Here is a 23871-nt window from a genome sequence, read left to right on the forward strand (position 1 = left end):
TTTTTAACTTCTTGAGGAACCTCCATACTGTTTTCCACAGTGGCTGTGGCATTTTGTATTCCCACCCACAATGCAAGAGGGTTCCTTTTTCTCCACATCCTCACTAACATCTGTTTCTTGTGTTGTTGATTTGGCCATTCTGACAGGTGTGAGGTGCCATCTCATTGTGGTTTTGATTTGCATTTCCCTGATGGTAAGTGATGATGAACATCTTTTCACGTGTCTGTTGCCTGACTGTATGTCTTTGGAGAAATGCCTGTTCATGTCTTCTGCCAATTTTCATTAGATTATTGTTTTTGGGTGTTGTGTTTTATAAGTTCTTTATATACTTTGGATACTAATACTTTATTGGATATGTCTTTCAAACACCTTTTCCCATTCTGTAGGTTACCTTTTAGTTTTGTCGATTGTTTTCCTTTGCTGTGCAGAAGCTTTTTATTTAGATGTAGCCCTAATAGTTTATTTTTGCTTCTGTTTTCCTTGCCTCGAGAGACATATCTAGAAAGAAGCTGCTACAGTTAATGTCAAAGAAAGAAGCTGCTACAGCTAATGTCAAAGAAGTTACTGGCCCATGAGTCTGTTTCTGATTGGTTGGAACTTGAATGTCTCCCCAGTTCACAGCTCCCGTGTAGCTCTTTACTGGGCTTCATGAAGCCACACTCAAACCACGTGCAGTTTAATATTCAGCTGAAAGTCTCAAGGAGATCACTGTGCAGATATCTAGAGTTCTCTCTGCATAACTCCCTCTTCTCTGAGGCCCTGTTCCACAAATTTCAGTCACTGCTATCTCCCCTAATTCTGATCTTCCTCCTCAGTTCAGCAACACTATCATACTCTGCTTGAATTCTCCTTCCATGTACCATGATTCAGAAAGCATGATCTCTGACCAAAGCTGGGCGGGGGTAGGGGGGCGGTTGTAGAACTCATTTTCTTTCTCTTACCTTGGTTGTTTTTCAATAGATCCATTCCAGTACCATTTACTCTAACATGTTTGGAAGCAAATTTCAGGCCACCTCTTTTTTGTTTAGTTATATCTTCTTCTTTGCTTATGTTTTCAGTTCCTTCATTTGCTTATTTAAACATTAAAAACACATTCATTTTATATTGTCTGCCAAGTTCAATATCCAAAATCTTGGATGTCTAACTTAATGTTTGATGTTTATTTTTATTCACTTTGGCTTATACTTTTAAATTTTGGATTGTGAGCTCATATTCAACTGGATTATCTCTGTGGGAATCCTATGAAGTCTAGGTTGAGACTGAACATTTTCAGACAGGATTTGTTTGCTTCCACGAAACATCTTGAGGGTTTCTAGATCTCATAGACAGCACACATAAACATGTAAACCCAAAATCTCCATGAAGGCAGATATGGGTTATACATTCATAGAAGGATCCTTAACCAAAACATTTTTTTCTCTGAGGCTGAGACATTAAAATTCCCTTGTAATTTTGTGTATATCAAGGGTCCCAGATTTGTCTTTGGGAGTCTTATTTAAAGCTTGATGTCTTCGGACTTCAAGCTGTATTACAAAGCTGTAATCATCAAGACAGTATGGTACTGGCACAAAAACAGACACTCAGATCAATGGAACACAATAGCGATCCCAGAAATGGGCCCACAAACGTATGGCCAACTAATCTTCAACAAAACAGGAAAAATATCCAATGAAATAAAGACAGTCTCTTTAGCAAGTAGTGCTGGGAAAACTGGACAGCGACATGCAGAAGAATGAACCTGGGCCACTTTCTCACACCATACACAAAAATAAACTCAAAATGGATGAAAGACCTCAATGTAAGACAGGAAGCCATCAAAATCCTCGAGGAGAAAGCAGGCAAAAACCTCTTTGACCTTGGCCGCAGCAACTTCTTACTCAACACGTCTCTGGAGGCAAGGGAAACAAAAGTAAAAATGAACTATTGGGACCTCATCAAAATAAAAGCTTCTGTATAGTGAAGGAAACAATCAGCAAAACTAAAAGGCAACCGACGGAATGGGAGAAGATATTTGCTAACGACATATCAGATAAAGGGTTAGTATCCAAAATCTGTAAAGAACTTATCCAACTCAACACTCAAAAAACAAATAATCCAGTGAAGAAATGGGCAAAAGACAGGAATAGACTCTTCTTCAAAGAAAACATCCAGATGGCCAACCAACACATGAAAAAATGCTCAACCTCACTCATCATCAGGGAAATACAAATCAAAACCACAATGAGAGACCACCTCACCCCTGTCAGAATGGCTAACATTAACAACTCAGGCAACAACAGATGTTGGCGAGGATGTGGAGAAAGAGGATCTCTTTTGCACTGCTGGTAGGAATGCAAACTGGTGCAGCCACTCTGGAAAACAGTATGGAGGGTCCTCAAAAAAAAAAGAAAAATAGAACTACCCTATGACCCAGCAATTGCACTAATAGGTATTTATCCAGAGGATAGAGGGATGCTGTTTGGAAGGGGCACATACATCCCAATGTTTATAGCAGCACTAACAACAATAGCCAAAGTATGGAAAGAGCCAAAATGTCCATTGACAGATGAGTGGATAAAGAAGATGTGGTATATATATATATATATATATATATATATATATATATATATATATATATGATGGAGTATTACTTGGCAATCAAAAAGAATGAAATCTTGCCATTTGCAACTATGTGGATGGAACTGGAGGGTATTATGCTAAGTGAAATTAGTCAGTCAGAGAAAGACAAAAATCATATGACTTCACTCATATGAGGACTTTACGAGACAAAACAGATGAACACAGGGGAAGGGAAGCAAAAAGAGTACAAAAACAGGGAGGAAGACAAAACATAAGAGACTCTTAAATATAGAGAACAAACACAGGGTTGCTGGAGGGGTTGTGAGAGGAGGGATGGGCCAAATGGGTAAGGGGCACTAAGGAATCTACTCCTGAAATCACTGTCACACTATATGCTAACTAACTTGGATGTAAAATAAAAAAATAAAGTAAAAACAAACAAAAAAAAGCTTGATATCTTGTTCAGGCCCAAGGCTTTGTCTCGTGTGTCCCTAGAACCATTAAAGCTCTGGTTCTGGGTCATTGGGATTAACAAAACAGCCTCAGGACAGCTGTGGTTTTAGTGCTTGCTTACCACTTGGTTTCCTGAGTCCTCTTTTCAGCACCTATGGATTGTCCTTACTATCTCGTGTGCTCCAATATGCAATTAAAAGGGTTTATGTTATTCAACATATTTTGCAGTGTGACTTTTTACAGGCCATTTAATCCATACTATTGTTGGAAATGGAAGTCTGATCTTTGTCTTCCTGTCCTCCTGGTTCCTTCTTCCTGGAAGAAGGAGGTGCCCTGGGTCCACCTCCATGGAAAGTGGTGGGATAGAGGAGAAAGAATGGATTCAGTGCCAAGGACTCTGCTACCTACCCTAGGCTCTGGCTCTTATTCCACTTCTACTTCCCCCAAGAAGTCTTTCTAAAAGCTGAGGCCCTGGTAGAGGACAGAAGTCCACAGAAGGCAAATATGGGGAGTTAGTTGGTAGTGGCTGCCTGGACTTTTGTGCTAAAGATGGATTCAAGAGTTTGACTCTCTCAGATAATGTCACACCTTCCCATCACACCTGGCTTTTTGGAGGCATTGTTGGTGGAACCTGATCCCCCTCTCCTGGTATTTCTATGGTGAAGGGACATTCTAGTCCTCAAGGGACAGTTTGATTTTGTAGCACTGGACATTCCACTGGGCCCTATTCCACCAGTGGGAAATGTTGCTGCTCAAGTCTGCTCATTTTGAGCCCCTTTTCAGTCTGGCGAGCATCCTGAGTTGGGCTGGGGCCTGTCCTTTAGGGACAGTTCTGTGCTCACCTGTGCATGCAGCTGGTGAAGTGTCCAACTTAGCATGCAGGCCCAAAGGTCCAATTCCAGGAGGAAGGTAGGAGGGCTGGTGTCTGCATTCTCACCTTTACCAGAATCCTGCCTGAGGGGATAAGAGTGCCTGCAAGCCAGGACAGAGGTGGAACTTGCTTCCCCTTGCCTTCCAATCCTTGCGTGCCCTTGTGCTTGAGTGGGGGGGGGGGAGAATGGGGCGGACAGAAGGGAGAAGAGTTATGTGCCCAAGACACCTAGCAAATATCAGGCCCTTAGGTATCAAAAGATATAGACTTAAGAACACAGCATGCCATTTCAAATCCATTTCTAGGGGAATAAATGTATCATTCAAAATAAGCCTTTGCATGATACAAAGGATAAACATTAACCCTCAAAAACTTCAGCTTAAAAAAGCATCTATTAAAAAGGGGCACAAGTAGCTAAGTGTAGAGCACATCACCAAACACTGCCCACAGATCAGGGTCTGAAGTCTTTTCTGAGTTTGGAGAAGCAGGCAGACCCTCTGGGGTCTATGCCCTGCTCCAGGAAGTGGCTCTCAGGAGCCTCAAACAGGCCTAGAGCTGGGGACCATGACCCAGGAGTAGTCAGCACATGAGATGGGGAGATAGGGCTGCTATCTCTGGGCCGGTGATGCTGGCAAGGATTCTTCAGGCCTATCAGCCTGGGAAGGGGTGTCTAATCCATCAAAGAGCACTGAGGCTAGGCTAAATGGGGACATTAACACACGAGGGGCGGGGCACAGGGTCTCTGGCTGTCTGGGACAGATAGACATCACTATCTTTTCCATCCCATTCCATGCCCGTTTCCCTCTCATTCCACCTGCCCCCTTATTCTCCCTCTTCCCTAGTCTCCTCCTCCCTCATTTCTCTTCCTGCCCCTTCTCAGCAGCTCTCCATCTCTCCCCCTGCCTTTCCTCCCATCTGTTGCTCTTCTTCTCTGTCTTTCTCCTCCCTCTTTCTCTCTCACCCTCTTTTCCATCTGGGCCAGAAGCAGAGTCCTTTTCCACCTAGTGAAGGGTAGGTAGGAGGGCACAATTCAGTCCCATCCAAGACCTCCCCAGGGTTAATATATCCTTTGGCTTGGCCCCCTTAGAGTGAGATACCTGTTTCCTTGGGAATGGGAGATTCTCTGGCTGGTTTAACTGGTCACAGAGAAAGCTCTGGGTCAGAGGAACCACATTTCCAAGGACTCAGCTTGGAACAGGTCTGTGGGGGACCTCGTAGGAGCCAGCCTATCCCACGGCCTCACCCAGATGCTGGAGGCACGCTTATTTATTATGCAGGGGCTTAGAGAAAGGGGGTGGGAGGCTTGGGAGGCAGGACTAGGGTGAATGTGAGAGGAGCTGTGTCCAGGCTTAGAGCTCTGGGTAGCTGTGGGGGCAGCATCATTTCTTGGAGGACTGTTTTTTCCAGATGGCCGACTTCTTACTGCCTCTCTTGGCTTTGCTGAGAGTATGCAGAAACACTTCAGGCTGTTTCATTCTAAAAACCAAAATAGAGAGAAGCAAATGCTGGGAAATGGGTGGAGAGAACTGGTGTGAACGGGGCCCAGAGCCCTGGCCCTCGGCTTTGCACTGTTGAGGCTCTCTGGGTGTTGCTGCAACCTGGGGGGTCCCAGTGGCACCTGTAACCTTTCTAACAAAAACTGTAACAGTTTTGTTTTTCCATCTTCATAAGAAATGTGTGATTTTTCACGCTCTTGCAGAATACATAATTCATTTCAGTTAACATGGCCAAGTTAAGGTCTAGGAAGTTTCTCGCAGGGAGACAGTGGGCAGTCTCCACTCATCTCAGACTGATGATGGCCTGGACTGTAGGATTTCACCACTAAAGGCCTCAATGGCCACCACCCAGACCACTGCCAGCAGCTCTGGGGAGCTGAGCAATGCTCAGCTGGACATTGTGTTGATTAAATGGGCTAGCTGTCAGGGATGGTTAGAGATGACCCAGGCCCAGGGGGAAGTGACTTGCCCAAGGCCACTTAGCCCCACATGGACTCTGTGGCCTGCAGCAGAGCCAGGGGCTCTGCTATGAGCCACGCCCATTCTGTTTACCACAGGAGGGCCCCTCAGCCCTGGGCCGGGGTGGGGTGGGGGATACCTACTTCTCAGCTTCAGGGGAGGACTCCTCCATCTGGTCCGCCATGGTCAGTGAGGAGAAGCTTCCTTGGATGTCTTCTGGTATTGTTTTCTTGACTGAGTCAGGGTCTTCCAGGCCCGGGATGTAGGTTGAAATGCTGCAGGGGAGGGAGGGAAGGAAGGGCAACGCTCAGCAGAGCCACAGCCTGAGGGGGCCCTGAGTAAGCAGCCCTCACCAGCACCTGGTGCTGCCATTTAATGTTCCGGTTCCGAGAGAGAAAAGGACACAGGGCTGCCCCTCACCAGGGTGGGTAAAGGGAGAGTCTGACCCCTGGGGACACAGAGACTCACTGGAGGTCAGCTTCTCTGGCTTCTGTTTAGGGCTGGAGTCACCCTAACTCTGTGCGAGTGACACCTGTGCACCCAGCACTGACCATCGGAAAGGTGTGCAGTGGGGCAGGAGGGCTCCATAAAGTGAGCAAGGGAGGGAGGGAGCACAGGACACCCAGGAAAGTCCTTGTGTACAGTGTTAGGGGCTGTGTCCCCCTCCCCAAATTCACATGTAGGGGGAGTCCAAATTCCTGGTACTTCAGATTGTGGCCTTGCTTGTAAATAGGGTCACTGCAGAGGCAATGAGTTAAGAGGAAGTCATACCAGAGTAGGGTAGACTTTTAACTCAAAATACCTGGTGTCCTTATAAAAAGGGGGCAGTGTGGACACAAGCACACACACAGGGAGAATGCCATGAGAAGTCTGGGGTAACAATGCTGCCTCAAACTAAGGAATTACCAGAAGTGAGGAGACCAGCCTGAGCGAGTCCTTCCCTAGCGCCTGTGGAAGGAGAATGGCCTGCCCATACCACCATCTCTGGCCTCCAGAACCATGAGATAATACATTCCAGTTTAAGCCACTCAGTGTGTGAAGCACTGTTACAGCAGTCTTGGGAAACTAATGAGGACAGAGACGGAACAGGCCCTTTTACTCCTCATTTCTTCATATTAATTGAGCCCCTGCTATGTGACTTGCTTGAGGGCAGGGTGTTTCGCGATAAGAGATGGGCAGGGGAAGGGAGACAAGGGCCTCTTCTGTCATTCTGAGAATCCCAGAAAAATAAAAAAGGAAGGTGTGGACCGGGCTGTCTCCCCCGTCCCCTTTGGTCCCGGCTGCAGAGGTGGCAAGAAAGCAGATTCTGGGAGTGGGTCTCCTGAGGCTTCCTGAGCTGAGTGCCCTTGTCCCGCACCTGACCCACCCCTGTCCCCCAGGGTGGGTCATGGCTCAGCATTTGATAGGAACTCAAAACATAGGTAAATGGAGCAATGGGAGTCCAGCCCAGTGGGGCACCGTAAAAGGACTCCTACGTGACAGCTGCCAATAGCAGGTTACATGATGAGAGAGTCAGTGTGACCAGGATGGCGGGAGCATCAGCGGCGGGAGCATCAGCGGTGTCCCTAAGTGAGACCCTCCACCAGGCCTGGGGCCGTGTTGGCAAATGACACGTACTGACACCTGGGGAGTCCGTCTCCTCCATCTGGCCCCGGGCTCATGGAGAATGGACCTGGTTACCAGAGCAGGCGGGGTGGGCTTTGGAGACGAAGCAGCCTTTGCCCTGGGAGCTCATTAACTGGGGAAAACAGCCCCTTTTTCTCCCTGCCCCCTCAGCTGCAAAGCACCCACAGAGCATTTCCCCCCACCCCCCACTTCTAAACTGTGGTTAAAAGTACATAACGTAAACTTTATCCATTTTTTTTTGTACACACTTTAGTGGCATTAAGTACATTCACACTGTTGTGCAGCCGTCCCCACCATCCATCTCCAGAACCTTTTCGTCGTCCCAAACTGGAACTCTGTCCCCATTAAACGCGAACTCCCCACTGTCCCTCCCTCAGCCCTGGCACCCACCCTCCGACTTTCTGTCTGCTCTGGGGACCTCATGTAAGTGGGATCACGTGGTATTTGTCCTTTTGTGCCTGGTTTATTTCACTGAGCATAATGCCCTCAACGTTCATCCGTGTTGTAGCGTGTCGGAATTTCCTTCCTTTTCCGGTACATGCGCAGACCACATTTTCTTTCTCCATCCATCCACGGACGGGCACTTGGGTTGTTTCTGCTTCTTGGATATTACCAGCAGTGCCACTATGGACTTTGAAAGTCCACCTTCAATTCTTTTAGGTGCCTACCCAGAAGTGAAGCTGCTACACCATAATTCTATTCTAACTTTCTGAGGACCCCCTCCTACTGTTTTCCAAAGCCGCCGTGCCAGTTTGCATTCCCGCCGGCAGTGCACGTGGCCTCAGGCTCCTCCACATCCTCGCCAAAGCTTGCTATTTTTGGTGCTCCGACAGCAGCCATCCTGACGGGTGTGAAGCCGTGTGTCACTGTGGTTTTGACTTGTGTCCTCTGATGATTAGTGCCCTTTGCTCTTTTTCTTCAGTTTCTGCATCTTTGGAACAGCCAAGCTAAAGCAGGTTGAGGTCTTATTCACTTCCAAATCCCCAGTGCCGAGCACGAGGCCGGGCATGCAGGAGTTGCTCAGAAATGGAAGGAATGGCAGGACTGCCAGGTTAAAGTGGGAGCTGCTTCTGGAGAGGAGCCTCCCACCACTGGAGGTATATGAGGGGCGGCCGGATGGCTTTGAGGGCCGGTTATCAGTGGACACTCTGTCAACCGGCCCTTCCTCAGTCCGACCTGCCCTCTGCTTCCCTGGGATAAAATCAGCTCTAGGTCTTCAATCAGTGAACGTTTCCCAAGGGGGTTCAATGTGCCGGGCTGTGAGCATGAGCAAAGGACACAGACAGAAGGGAGGTGGGCCATGTGATATAGGACACCCAGTCCTCTGGGCTGGCACAGCTTAACACAGTGCCTTCCCAACACACTGCCTTCTCCTCCGGGCAGAGTGGTCTCTCCAGCCCTGCATGAATCTCCCCCTACCCCGCCAGTTGTCCTTGACCTGGCCTGGCCCCCACCCTCCTGCTCCTTCACAACCAGTCTACTCACTAGCAGGGGCCCCACCCCATTCTCCACTGGGGCTTGGAAGGCCTCAGTGGGAGGCCCCGCCTCCCTGGGCAGCCCGGCTCCCCTCCCTGCTCACAGCCCTTGCTTCTCCACGGTGGCCTCACAGACCCCAAGCCCAGATGGACGGCCGTCTCTGTGGCTGGCTCCTCTGAGTGCCGGGTAAGCAGCCCAGCCCTTCTGGATCTGTGCTCCGGCTCTGCCCACCCTCCTGCATTTACTCTGCCCACCTGTATTTTCTCTCTCCCACCTCCCCACTGCGAATCCTCCCACAACAGCTGCATAAAACCAAGCAGCTGAAAGTCTACTCCGGCAAGGAAGAAATGACTCCCACCAAGGGACAGGGAGGACCCCCCCTGCCAGAGCTCTGCTAGTGTCCCTCTTGGAACAGAGGACCCAGAAATGAAAATGCTAGCACTCCAGGACCTATGGCTCCCTTGGGCTGCGCCGATAGCTCTGACTTCTAAGTTACTTTTTTCAGCATAACAGACTATCACGCTGGGGCTTCCAACATCCACTGACCATAAACCTTCCACGACTAAAAGTAAACATTTGTTCATTTTCTTCCCAAACCCCTGCTTGACGGCTGAGCCTACTGCAAACTCCTACTCTGTCATCTCTCCCCATCTAGGGCACAAATGATCAGTCAGGCTTCCATGAACACATCTAAGTTGCATATTTAGGGAAAAAGTGGACAGGCCAAACACAGAGGTCTGCCCTTTAGGCCCATCACCACTTACTGGGTGTGGCCGAGCAAGCAGCTGCCTGAGCCCCGTCCATCCATCTAGTTCAAGAGGACATCAAGAGATCTCACCCAGTGTCTTCCTTGAAGTTAGGTATTCTAGGCCGGCAGCTTGTCTCACTACTATTTTAGTTACCCTGCTGGAAGAGGAATCAGGCCAGCGGGTGGCTTTAGAACATGTCCCAAATTTCTTTGACATTCCTCCCGTCAAGAGGTGTAGTGTCATTTCCCTCCTGTGAATGTGGGCCGGCCCTAGGGACTCACATGGAGTGGACGGTGATGACATACATGACTTATGAGGCCAAGCCATATAAGGCAACCCAGTCCCCACCTGGCTGTGTCTCAGGATGCTCGCTTTTGGAACCCAGCTGCCATATCTGAGGAGGCCAGGGCCACATGGAGAAGCCATGTGTAATTGTCGCGGCTGAAAGCCTGCACGGACCACCTGACTTGAGTGAGCAAGACTTTGGGATGACTCCAGCCCATCAACTTCTGATTGCAACCACATGAGAGACCCTAAGCAAGCACTACCTAGCTGAACCCGGTTGGCCCCCAAACTGCCAGAGATGGTAATAAACAACGGTTGTGTGGTTTTACACCACTAAACTTGAGGTGGTTTGTTCCACAGATAGAGATAAAGGAACTGTTGTTATGGCAACATTTTCTTGTAGAATTCCACTCTTTTTTCTCTAAGTGCTTTCAAACTGCCAACCTAATAGGCCATTCTGGAATTAAGAGGAGTTCTACTGGTTTATAGTCTCCGGAATCCTCCCCTTTCCACTTCCAAAAACCTAGACTCTGTGTGTGTGTGTGTGTGTGTGTGTGTGTGTGTGTGTGTGTGTGTGGTTTGTTGATTCTTTCTCCATCATTCCTCAAAAAATTATTGAAAACCATTGTAAGTATTAAGTCCTTTTAGAACCCGTGCATATAACAAATTAAGAACCTGGAATTCATTTTAGTAATAATAATGACAGCACTAACAGCTATAATTTGTAACCTCTCAATAAATGTTAGTGATGTACCAGAACTTCACACACACTGGCTCATCTAATTCTCACAACCCCGTACAGTGGAAACTATGCTTGTTCTTGCTTTGCAGGCAAAGAAGCCGAGGCAGAGAGAAAGTAAGTGGTCCTTTGAGGGACAGTGGAAGTCAAATAAGAGCTACATCTTTTTGTAACTAGTTTTTGGCGTCCCCATCCACCATATCCCTAAGCACCCCATCTGTTAAATACTTCTGAAAATGCCTTTGCTTGCTGTCCCTGGCACCTTCCAGTGGTCTCAGTTCATCTTCAGTGTGGGCCTTCTGGATAGCATCCTCCCCAACCCCCTTCTGTCTTTGGTGTATTTCTTTCTTGAGCCCAAGCAGACCCAGAGCCTCCGTTTCCCTTTCTCCCTGGAACTGTCATTGAGCTGGTCTTGAATAACCTCCAAGCCCTCCTTGAGTCTCAGGCCTTGGGGTCTCAGTGACTTTCCTCTCTGCACCTGCCAGCATCTGCCTTCCTGATGTCCACAGGCTCCTCGGGATCCTGCCTTCTCTACTAAGCTGTCCAGGATGCTGGGGTCAGGGCCTGACCTCTACCAGATCCTCCTAGAGGGACCTCTATAGGGTCAGGCAGACACTCTGACATGGTCCCAACTCAGTGCACTGGGGAGAAATTGGCGTCAGGACTCCTAGAAAGCGGAGAGGCCTGGTGGGAGTGGGGTGGGGTTGCTGTCCCAACTCCATGCGGTAGGGACACAGTCAAAGGCAAGCCCACGTGCTAGGCAGGCGGATGCTTTTTATGTGTTTGCTCATCACTTTCTGGTTTATATGGCACTTCAGCAAACACGCCTTCATTACATCCTCACAACAACCCCGGGAGGTGGGAATTATCACCCTCATTTTAAAGGTGAGGATAATGAGGATTAGGGAGGCTAATGGTTCCCCAGCTTATAAAGAGCAGATTTGAGGCTTTCTCTTCCTCTTGGAACTCCTGACCCAGTAAATTTTTCACTGCATTTTCACAGGCATTCCAGAACCCACTGCCAGCTCTTAACACAGCCTCCAGCAATGTCATAAACCCCATGCTCCTTCCCTGGATCAGGCTGCATGCTTCTGGAACCAAGAGACCTACCTATGCTCATCTCACCCAAGCTGGGCCTAGGAGTCACTCCATAGATGGATGTCACCTGGTTGAAAAGCCTACGCTCTGTGGCCAAGAGGCAGCCTTAAGCCAGCACCACCCCATTCCCTTTACAAGGGACTGAACTCACCTCATGAGGGACCCTTGACTACATGGCCCTGCTGGTAAACAGAGAAGCAGGACTGGGATCGCACACAGGATGGGGTAGGGTGTCGTAGGGCAAAAGGCAGGATGTCACTAGGACCCCCACCCAAACCTGTCTCCATTATTTTCCCCCACAGAAATTGGCACTGTGCAAATCATCCTGTGTCCCTCTTTCTCCAAGAGGGCACTTTCCCCTGACCTGTGTCCCAACAGCACGGCCTCATTCCCCCTTGCCACCTGTGAAGCTGTCTGTTTTGCTGCCAGCTTCTGTCCCCAATAGTGTCCCTTCCATAGAGAGGTCTCCTCCCACCCTGTGCTTGCCCTGCACCCCAAGTTTTTCCTGTTTTACCTAAATTTGTAGTTGTCTGGCAGGAAGTAGCCCATCTTGCAGTCTTGTCGAGCCTGGAAGATCTGTTTCAGCAGATTCTGCCTGCTATAGCCATATCCATTCAAAATGCAGCCTCCAAAAAGGAGTTTTCCCCCAGCAAACATCTGTCAACACATAGGAAGGAAACAGCAGGAGGGCACTGAATCTCAGGATGGTGCCATGGGCCTCAGAGCCTGTGCCAGAATTCAGGCCTTTCTTTGATGGTTTTGGGCAAAGGGTATTACCCTCCCCAAGTCACCCAGTGAGGTGTGGCTGAGTCTGTTCCCCATCAAGGTCTCCCAAGTCAGAGGGCAGCCCCACCATCCCAGCCTTTGCCCTCTGCTGGCCCACCTGCTCAGAGGTCACCTCACACACAAGGGCTCCAGAGCCCTGGGGCCTGAAGGGTTTCTTCCTGCTCAGAGGGACCCACTCCACCCTCCTACAGCTGGCTGGCCCACTTATCCATATGCATTGATCAGCTGGCCCCATGGGATGGGAGCTCTTGAGGGTAGGGATCTTGTCCTATGGCTCTCTGAACCCCCACTCTCTACATGTCAGTCTCCAGCAAGTAGACACCTGTCCAAAGATTTCTGTGCAAGGATATCCATTAGAGTGCTATTTGTCATGGCCCACTGCCCAAACAAAAAGGAGATAATGTAAATGTCCAACAAAAGGATCACAGGTAGAGAAATCAAATGACAGATTCTCATGCAGTGATTAAAAAATTACAATTAAAAAAGCAAGACTCCAGAGGCACCTGGCTGGCTCAGTCAGTTAAGCATTGGGCTCTTGTTTTCAATTCAGGTTATGATCTCACAGTTCACGAGATCGAGCCCTGCATCAGGCTCTATGCTGGCAGTGAGGAGTCTGCTTGGGATTCTCTCTCTCCCTCTCTCTCTGCCCCACCCCACTTGTTCTCTCTCCCTCTTCAAAATAAAAAATTTAAAAAACATTTAAAAAAAGCAGGACCCCCAAATCAGAAAAATCCAGGGGCCAAAATGTTAGCATGGGCACGCCCCAGGGCTTCCAATAGTGCTGGATCCAGCAGCTGCCCAGTACGTCCTCATTGTGTGAACAAATGAGACAATCTGGGTAATACAGGGAAGCAATTATTTTCTAAATTTTTTCAATAAATATACATATATTTTTACAATGCTCTGGTTTTAGTAAAAAGTTATTTAAAAACAGACAAAGAGAATTTGGTTCTCCAGGTTAGGTGTCCCTCGCTCCCTTGAGTCTTCTGGGATGAGGGATGCATGGGGTCAGGCTGCAAACGGGAGACGGGGCTGCAGCCCTGGTTCTATGTGATGGGTGACTCTCAGTCAGGCCTTCTGCCTCAGAGCCCACAGACCCTCTCTCCTTTCCCCTCCCATATTTGTGATTCCACAAGGGTAGGGGCTATGGGGGACTAGGTTGGCAGTAGTTGGTGGTGAGCCCCCCGCCGGGCCCCAGCTCACCAGAACCATCCCCTGCACCACCGCATACTTCTTCACCAGCAGTGGTGGGTTCTTCTGCAGGGCACTGTCCAGGTCATACCGTAGCAGGCGGTAGGGGTCATGCCGGCACTTCCAACAGAGAAATAAGTGCCCATCAATCCTATGCCAAGAGGACGCACTCAGATTCCAGAATTCTTAGCCAGGCCAAGTTCCCATGGAATCCTGGAGCCCCTCAACATCCCCTCCCAACTCCTGTTCAACAGGCTGTTCAGCCTCCACAAGCACACCTACCATGACCATTGCCAAAGGATGCCATCTAGGCATCTGGGTTCATCTAGGGCCTTCTGCTTGTGAAAGCTGTCATGGAGATGACTGTGCCCCACCACTTGACAGCCACTAGCCCCACACTCTAGGGTCTGCAGGACTTGACTGTTCCCTTTGTCTGGGAGAAGCCCTGTGGGAGATTTGGAGGTATACTGTGTTCCTGGGTATACCTATTTTCAGGATTCCTCCACCCTCTGCCCCCTGCCCCTCTGGACAACCCCCTGTCAGTGCCAGGACCTGAATCAAACCTACATCTCAAGGTGGGACCTGGGCAATCCAAAGAAAAGCTCGTCTCTTTCCCCTCCTTTCTGGATGCTATGAACCCATTAATATGGCTAATGTATGATGTTCTCTGGTTTGATCTGCCTTTTATTTCAGGTGCCTCTAACTGTCCTACCTGACATTTCAATTTATTTTTTTCTGGAGAGAGAGGGGAAGTAAGTGTGCACAAGCAGGGGAGGAGCAGAGAGAGAGAGGAAGAGAGAGAATCTCAAGCAGGCTCCACAGCCAGCATAGAGCCTGATGCAGGGCTCAATCTCAGGACTGTGAGACCATGACCTGAGCTGAAATCAAGAGACAGACACTTAACTGACTGAGCCCCCCAGGCACCCCTGATGTTTCTATTTAAAATTTGAAACCCAGGTGTGCTTGGGTGGCTCAGTTGGTTGGGCATCTGACTTCAGCTGAGCTTATGATCTCACAGTTTGTGACTTTGAGCCCTGCTTCAGGGTCTCCACTCTCAGGACAGTGCTTGCTTCAGATCCTCTGTCCAACCCCCTCTCTTTGCCCCTCCCCTGGTCACTCTTGCTCTTTGTTTCAAAAATAAATAAGCATAAAAAAAAGTGAAACCCAGAGCTGTATCTGGTATTTTAGCTTTCAGAGCAAGACGTTAGGGAACATTTCTACCTTAACCAAACACACTGGAATGGTGGAATCAGAGTCACTGTGATATTTGACACCTCCTTCCAGAATTGTCCTCTGCGCCCCTCAAAACCCACTATCTACTCCTCCATTGGCCTCAACCACCTCAGGTCAGGCCCGGTCCCCATTCGCAGTTCTCGCAGCTGGGCTGGACCGCCATGCATCCTACATTTACGAATAATTATTAATAAACCATTAATAGCCCCAAGGTAAATAAATGTCACCTCTAAGGTCCTATGGGGGCAGGGATCATATCTGTCTATGCATGGATCAGTGCAGGGCAGGAACTCAGTAAGTTTTCACTAAATCTATGTAAATTGGGGTTGACTCCAGGAAACATACATGGCTTTGATGTATGTGACTAGTAAAAAGCCTTCTGGTGTCTGATCAGACTGGTTCCAATGCCAAGCTCCTGGCACTACCTGGGTAGGCTCATGGGGTCAGGAGGCTGCACCCCTGGGAGCAAAGCTGGAGAAGGTATCCCCAGGACAAACACAAAAACTTAGACTTTGTGTCTGCAGTAAAGGGAGAAAGGGCAGACAGCGGACCAGAGAGGGCATGGGGCCAAGAGGATTTGAAGGAAGTTACTAGATGAACATGAAGCTCATGTGCTCACGTGACATCCTCTGCTCCAGTGGGGGTGGGGATGGGGCCACCCTTGAACTGTGCTAACCCTGCCAGAGATGGCTACTGACTGAGGATGATGATGAGACTCAGGAAGGACCCTGCAGCCAGGATGGGGAGAAGGTGGTTCCATGTACCCCTGACTAACAGACCCTTGAATAGGACCTCAAGCACCCCTTTCCCTGTTTCTTCCGGGAACATTCACCCACCTGCCCAAACCGTCTCATCCTGGGAGACTCTCCCTGATCTCTGGAGGTGACAGGGCCTGCTCCCAGCTCCTGCAAATTGGAACTGGCCTTTCATGGCCCTGCTCAGGAGTGCTATATGTGCTCCCCACCATGCTGGGAGCCTCCCTGGGGCCTGGCACAGGGCCCGTGCACAGTAGGTACTTGGCTACAGTCTGTGAATATTCTTGAGCCCTGGGTACCCAGTGGTGAGCCCATCTCTGCTCTAAGTACTTACATACCAATATATAACCACAGCTATGGTCAGTGCCCTGGATGAAAATGGCAGGAAAAATCTTGAATGCAGAGAAAGCACCCACATAAATGTGGTGACTTTCATCTCAGGACAGGAGGATGAGTCAGAGAGAGAGTAGAGGGGGCAAAATGTGGCAGACAGTGTGTGGAAGAGTGTGTACAAAGGCCTGGAGGAGAAAAGGAAGTAAAAGAAGGCCTATGTGCTGAGGTCGAAGGACAGCCTCTCAGCCAGATGCTCAGCCAGTCCTAGCCTCCTGTGGGAGGTCCTCCCCCCAGGTTCCTGATGCCTAGACCCTGGGGCCTCCTCATCTGGGCCCAAGACCAACCTGGATGCAGGGTGAGGCACGGCCCTGCTGCCGGTGGCTGTAGAGTGTGTCCAGCATCCACTGGAGCTGTGCGGTACTGGTGGGGTTCTGGCTTGAGACTATCCCAAACACCAGTACCTGGCTGGGGTCACGGGGCGCAGACAGGAAGCGCTCCAGCTCCACATCGGTTACCAGGGGTGCCTTCACCAGGCACTTGCAGCCAGCCCTAATGTCTTCCTTGTGAATAAGCTTCCGCAGCACCAGTGGGCAGTCAGAGGGCGAGGCTGCCCACCTGGTGGGGCTGCGCACCTCTTGGGCCTTCCCCCTACAATGAGAAACAAGTGGGCCGGTGCTCAGTGGGCAGGGCTCGGGTCCTTGCCCCACTAGCACCTGTTGGTGCAGCACCACCTTGGATGGTGTGTGTGTGTCCCTAACCTCTGTGTTCCTCAGTTTCCTCAGGTGCAAAACTTGTGACTCCTTCACCCATCCAACAAAAACTTTGGAGTCATCCTGAACCCTCTTCTTTCTCTGACACCCACACCCCATCCAACCCATCAGTAAGCCTGTCTGCTCTACATTCAAGAACGATCTAGAATCCATCCACTTTCCTGCCCTCCTACTCCTACTGACACGGCACAAGCTGCCATCATTTCTTGCCTGGATGACTGCAAGGGCCTCCTAATGGTGCTCTTCCTTCTCCTCTGACCCCTCTTCAATCTATTCTGCACACACCAGACTGGGGAATCCTGGCTCCTGTTAGAACCTAAGTCATGTTATGTCACTACTTTCTGAAATCCTCCAGTGGAGGAAAGTGGAATATATAGAAACTGCTATATTTTGATAAGAGAGTATTGTGGTGTTTTAACTTACTCATTTACTATCCTCCACTCCCCAGCTTGGTGGCATCCATGGGGATGGCAGCCCATGTTCCTGGTGGTTTGCTGATACCAGAGATGGTAATATGAACTTTGCTCTCAAGGAACTGTGGTTGTGTGGTTTGATGTGTTTGGAGGTTCCCTGAAGGATTGGCTAATGGCTTGCCTTTGTATTTCCCACCTTGGAATTTTCTCCTGGACAGCATCTCTCAAAGTATTTAGAAGGAAATATATCAGATACAACCTCCTGGTGCAAGGTATAACACACAGGCACACAGTACACAAACCAAAAAGCTTGGGAATAAGAGGCTGGGGAAAAAATTCATGAGGGAATAAAGACTTTGGAAGGTTCCACATACACTAGGGAATCTAAAGGGACACATGCATGCCCAGGGTTGGAACCATGTTTAGAAAAAGCCTGAAAACATCCTAGATTTTCACCCCTGGAAGATCTTTGGGCTCCACACAAGTGGGAAGTGAAGGACAAAGTAGAGATGTAAAGAGCCTGGCTAAAAGCACTAAAGGAGTGTACATCAATATAGTTAATCTGCAATGATAGGAGGATTGTTGTCACTGTTTTTGTTGTCGTTGTCGTTGTTGTTGTTGTTTTGGCTCTAGGTATTTAAGGAAGTTTGTCAAATTTTTCTAGCTGACTACTAAGCTAACCAGAGACCTTATGATCACACATGACAAAGAATATAGTCTTTATAAAAGTAGTCTAGAAAAGTCTCTAAACAAACAACTACAAACTATGAGTAGCAAAAACAAACCATGGAAAGGGAGGAATTTTGATTTCTAGAATTACCACAGTATAATACTAAAAATATTCAGTTTTGAACAAAAAGTTATGAAGCACTAAAGAGAAACAAGAAAATATTTCTCATTCACATGAAAAAAGAAATAAAGAAAAACTATCCCTGAGGAAATCCAGCTATTGGACTTACTAGGCAAAGATTTTTAAATTAACTGTCCTAATTATGCTCAAAGTACTAAGGAAAGCAGGAATGAAGAACTTAAGTAAACCAGGACAACAACGTCCACCAAACAGAAAATATCAATGTAGAAATGGAAAGTATAAAAGAAATCAATTAGAAACTTTAGAGTTGAAATGTACAATAAATGAAATAAAAAATTCAACAGTGGATCTGAACAGGCAAAAAAAAAAAAAAAAAAAAAAAAAGAACCAGCAAACTTGAAGACAGGCCAAGTGAGATTATCCAGTCTGAGGAATAGAAAGAAAAAAAATGAAGAAAAATTAATAGAGCCTCAGTTACACGTGAGACACCATTGAGAATACCAATATATACACAATGCGAATTCCAGAAGGATAAAAAAGAAAGGAGCAGAAAGAGTATTTGAAGGAATAATTGCCAAGAGAGTCTTCAACTTTGACAGATCTCTAACAAGTTCAACAAATCTCTAGGTAAGATAAATTCAAAGAGATCCACAGTGAGACACATTATAATTGTTAAAAGACAAAGACAAAGAGTATCTTGAAAGCAACAGAAGTATTTCACCACATAGAAGGATCCTCAGTAAGATTAACAGCCAATTTCTCATCAAAAATAATGGAGGCCAGAAGGCAGTGGAATTACATATTTAAAATGCTAAAAGAAAAAAAACTTTCCAATAAAGAATTCTATATTAAGCGAATTTTCCTTCAAAAATAAAAGAGAAATCAAGACATTCCAAGATAAACAAAAGTTGAGGAAGTTTGTCACCAGTAGGCCTGCTGCAAAAGAAATGCTAAAGTATCTTTTAGATTGAAATGAAGAATACTAGGCTGTAATTTCAAACTATATAAAGAAATAAAAAAACACTGTAAAGGTAACTACATTAAGTAAATATAAACCCACATTATTATATTTTCAATTTGTAACTCCTGTTTTTTTTCTATATGATTTAAAAGACAAATACATAAAACAATAATTATAAAACTACATTAATTGGGCACACTATGCATAAAGATGTCATTTTTGACAACAACAATGTGGCAGGGGGTATGGATCTGTATAGAAGAGATTTTGTTACTTTTGAAGCTAAGTTGGTATTAATTCAAGCTAGATTGTTATTGTAATTCCCAGACCAACCACTAAAAAATAACTAAAAACTACACAGAAAAGGAAGTAAGAAGGAAATAAAACTGTGTGTATTATTTAGGGCTCTCCAGAGAAACAGAACCAATAGAATATATGTAGATATATATCATAGAAAAGTTATTACAGGAGTTGGTTCATGTGATTATAGATGCCAAGAAGTCCCACAGTCTGGTGTCTACAAGCTGGAGATCCAGAAAATCTAGTATTAAAATTCAATCTGAGTCCAAAAACCCAAGAAACAGGGAGCCAATAGTGAAATTCCTAGTCCAAGGCCAAAGGAATAAGAAGTAAGGCTTCTGTGTAAGTCCTAGAGTCCAAAGGCCCAAAAACCAGGAGCTCTGATGTCTGAGGGAAGGAAGAAATAGACTTTTCAGCTCAAGAAAATAAAGAAGGAATTCACCTTTGCTTTTTTGTTTTATTCAGGCCCTCAGTGGATTGGATGATGTCCACGCACATTGGTAAAGATGGATCTCTTTACCAGTCTACTAAATCAAATGCTAATCTCTTCCAGGAACACCTTCACAGACACACCCCAAAATATTATTTTCCCCTTAGCCTAGTCAAGTTGAAACAAAATTAAGCATCACACCATATACCAACATACATAAAAATAGGAAACAAAAACAAAAGTCAACAATGGAGGAATTGAGGAACAAAAACTATAAGATTTTAGAAAACCAATTAACAAAATGGAAGAAGTAAGTCATTAATTGTAATTACTTTTAAATGTAGATGGATGAAAATCTTCAACAAAACTCAAAGACTGACAGAATGGAAAAGAAAACAAAAAACCAAAAAAACCCTATGACCCAATAATATGATCTCTACAGGAGACCCGTTTTGGAATCAAAGATGCAACTGAGTTGCAAGTAAAAGGATGGAAATAAACTCCAAGCAAATAGTAACCATAAATGAACAGGAGTAGCTAAACTGATAAGAGATAAAAATATATACTTTAAGTAAAAAATAATTTCAGGAGACAAATGAGGTATTAGACATTAAGAACAGGGTCACTCTCACTAGAAATATAACAATTGTGAATATATATATGCAGTATGACAACACAGTCTAAATATATGAAGCAAAAACTGACAGAACTGAAGGGAGAAACAGAAAATTCTACTCTAATAGTTGGGTATTTCAACACCCTATTTTCAATAATTGACAGAGCAACTAAAAAAAGACAAAAAAGAAAATAGACAACTTAAAGAACACTGTAAACCAACTAACCAAAGAGACATATGTAGATCATTTACCTTAACTACAGAAGAATATATATTCTTCTCAAGTGCACAGGGAACATTTTCCAGGGTAAACTATATATATTCACCCATCAAAAAGTCCCAATAAGTTAAAAAAAAAATGAAATCATAGAAGATATTTTCTCCAATAAGAATGGAATGAAATTAATTCCCTTGCCTTTGGGGATGTGTCGAGTAAGAGATTGCTACGGCTGAGGTCAGAGAGGTCTTTTCCTGCTTTCTCCTCTAGGGTTTGGATGGTTTCCTGTCTCACATTCAGGTCCTTTATCCATTTTGAGTTTATTTTTGTGAATAGATGCTGGAGAGGATGTGGAGAAACGGGAACCCTCTTGCACTGTTGGTGGGAATGCAAATTGGTGCAGCCGCTCTGGAAAGCAGTGTGGAGGTTCCTCAGAAAATTAAAAATAGACCTACCCTATGACCCAGCAATAGCACTGCTAGGAATTTACCCAAGGGATACAGGAGTACTGATGCATAGGGGCACTTGTACCCCAATGTTTATAGCAGCACTCTCAACAATAGCCAAATTATGGAAAGAGCCTAAATGTCCATCAACTGATGAATGGATAAAGAAATTGTGGTTTATATACACAATGGAATACTACGTGGCAATGAGAAAGAATGAAATATGGCCTTTTGTAGCAACGTGGATGGAACTGGAGAGTGTGATGCTAAGTGAAATAAACCATACAGAGAAAGACAGATACCATATGGTTTCACTCTTATGTGGATCCTGAGAGGCGTGACAGAAACCCATGGGGGAGGGGAAGGAAAAAAAAAAAAAGAGGTTAGAGTGGGAGAGAACCAAAGCATAAGAGACTGTTAAAAACTGAGAACAAACTGAGGGTTGATGGGGGGTGGGAGGGAGGGGCGGGTGGGTGATGGGTATTGAGGAGGGAACCTTTTGGGATGAGCACTGGGTGTTGTATGGAAACCAATTTGACAGTAAATTTCATATATTAAAAAAAAAAGAATGGAATGAAATTAGAAATCAGTAACAGAAGGAAATTTGGAAAAATCATAAATATGTGGAAATTAAGCAACACATTAAACAATCAATGGATCAAAGAAGGAATCACAAGAAAAATGAGAAAATACTTTGACATTAATGCAAACAAAACAACCCAAAATACTAAAACTTACGGGATACATTGAGAAGAGTACTCAAATAGAGATGTATAGCATTAAAAGAGAAGAAAGAGCTCAAATCAATAACCTAACTGAAATTTACATTAGAAAAACAAGAGCAATCTAAACTCAAAGCTAGTAGAAGGAAAGATAATTCTCAGTAGGTAAAAAAAATAGAAAATAGAAACCAATATAGAGAAACAACTAAAAAATGTTTGTTTCTCTGAAAAGATCAACAGAATTCATTAATCTTAGTTGGATGTAGGAAAAGTAGAGAAGACTGAAATTGCTAAAATAAAATATGAAAGTGGGACATTATTACTGATCTTAACTAAAAAGGAGTATAAGAAGTCACTGTGAACTGTACACCAACAAATTAGATAACCTAAATGAGGGGCAACAGGGTAGCTCAGTCAGTTGAGTCTCTGACTCTTGATTTAGGCTCAGGTCATAATCCCAGGGTTGTGGGATCGAGTTCCATGCAAAATGTGAAGCCTGCTTGGGATTATCTCTCTCTTCCCCTCTGCCCCTTTCCCCCACTGATGCTCTTTCCCCTAGACCACTTTCTTACACCATTCACAAAAATAAACTCAAAATGGATATAGGACCTGAATGTGAGACAGGAGACCATCAAAACCCTAGAGGAGAAAGCAGGAAAAGACCTCTCTGACTTCAGTCGTAGCAATTTCTTACTTGACACATCCCCAAAGGCAAGGGAATTAAAAGCAAAAATGAACTACTGGGTCCTTATGAAGATAAAAAGCTTCTGCACAGCAAAGGAAACAACCAACAAAACTAAACGGCAACCAATGGAATGGGAAAAGATATTTGCAAATGACATATCGGACAAAGGACTAGTATCCAAAATCTATAAAGAGCTCACCAAACTCCACACCCGAAAAACAAATAACCCAGTGAAGAAATGGGCAGAAAGCATGAATAGACACTTCTCTAAAGAAGACATCCGGATGGCCAACAGGTACATGAAAAGATGCTCAACGTCACTCCTCATCAGGGAAATACAAATCAAAACCACACTCAGATATCACCTCACACCAGTGAGAGTGGCCAAAATGAACAAATCAGGAGACTATAGATGCTGGAGAGGATGCGGAGAAACGGGAACACTCTTGCACTGTTGGTGGGAATGCAAATTGGTGCAGCCACTCTGGAAAACAGTGTGGAGGTTCCTCAAAAAATTGAAAATAGACCTACCCTATGACCCAGCAATAGCACTGCTAGGAATTTACCCAAGGGATATAGGAGTACTGATGCATAGGGGCACTTGTACCCCAATGTTTATAGCAGCACTCTCAACATTAAAAACTTTTTAAAAAAGAGATAATTTCCATATAATCCAGCAAATGCATTATGGGTATTCACCCAAAAGAATGTAAAACAGTTCTCAAAGAAATATTTGTATACCCATCTTCATAGCAGCATTACTCACAATAGCTAATACGTGGAAGTAACCCACGTGTCTATCAACAGATAAATGAATAAGCAAAATGTGGTCTATATATACAATGGAATACTATTCAACCCTTAAAAGGAACAAAATTGTGACACACAGTACAACATGGATAAACCTGGAAGACATTATGCTAAGTAAAATGAGCTACTCACAAAAAGACAAATACTGTATGATTCTACTTATTTAAGGGACTTAGAGTAATCGAAGTCATAAAAACAAAGTAGAATGGTGGTTGCCAGGGGCTGAGGGAGAGGAAATGGGTGGTCAGTGTTTAATGGGGACAGAGTTTCAGTTTTACAAGATGAAAAGAGTTCTGGAGATGGACAGTGGTGATGGTCTCATAACATGAATGTATTTAATACCACTGAAATATACACTTAAATATGACCAGGATGATAAATTTTATGTTATGTGTATTTTACCACAACATAAAAGTTGAAAAAGAAATTATAAAATTATGCTTGACTTCACTGACAATAAAATAAGTATGGAAGATGTAGAGTAGGAGGACCCTAAGTTCACCCGTCTCATAAATACAATTAGGTTAACACCTATATCAGTGTAAATGTCCCAGAAAACAACCCAAAAGCTGGCAGAATAG

The 23871-nt window shown here is 45.6% G+C and overlaps 1 protein-coding gene across 4 annotated transcripts in view; it reads right to left on the reverse strand.

Moving 5' to 3' along the window:
• Positions 1-5072: 5072 nt before the first annotated feature.
• CUNH3orf20 (chromosome unknown C3orf20 homolog) overlaps positions 5073-23871 on the reverse strand; it is a 93492-nt gene continuing 74693 nt past the window's right edge. For 3 of the 4 annotated variants that reach the window (XM_053896990.1, XM_053896989.1, XM_053896988.1), the window contains 5 exons: positions 16454-16757; positions 13801-13908; positions 12326-12468; positions 5982-6113; positions 5073-5359 (listed from right to left, as the gene is read on the reverse strand). In XM_053896990.1, coding sequence (XP_053752965.1) covers positions 5263-5359; positions 5982-6113; positions 12326-12468; positions 13801-13908; positions 16454-16757 — 784 coding nt within the window. In that variant the 3' untranslated portion in view covers positions 5073-5262. Of the gene's footprint in view, positions 5360-5981; positions 6114-12325; positions 12469-13800; positions 13940-16453; positions 16758-23871 lie in introns of those variants that run through there. The other variant, XM_053896991.1, reaches the window with a different exon arrangement.

Source organism: Panthera pardus, unplaced genomic scaffold (assembly GCF_024362965.1).
Source record: "Panthera pardus isolate Hobbes unplaced genomic scaffold, ASM2436296v1 HiC_scaffold_8, whole genome shotgun sequence".
NCBI lineage: Eukaryota > Metazoa > Chordata > Mammalia > Carnivora > Felidae > Panthera > Panthera pardus.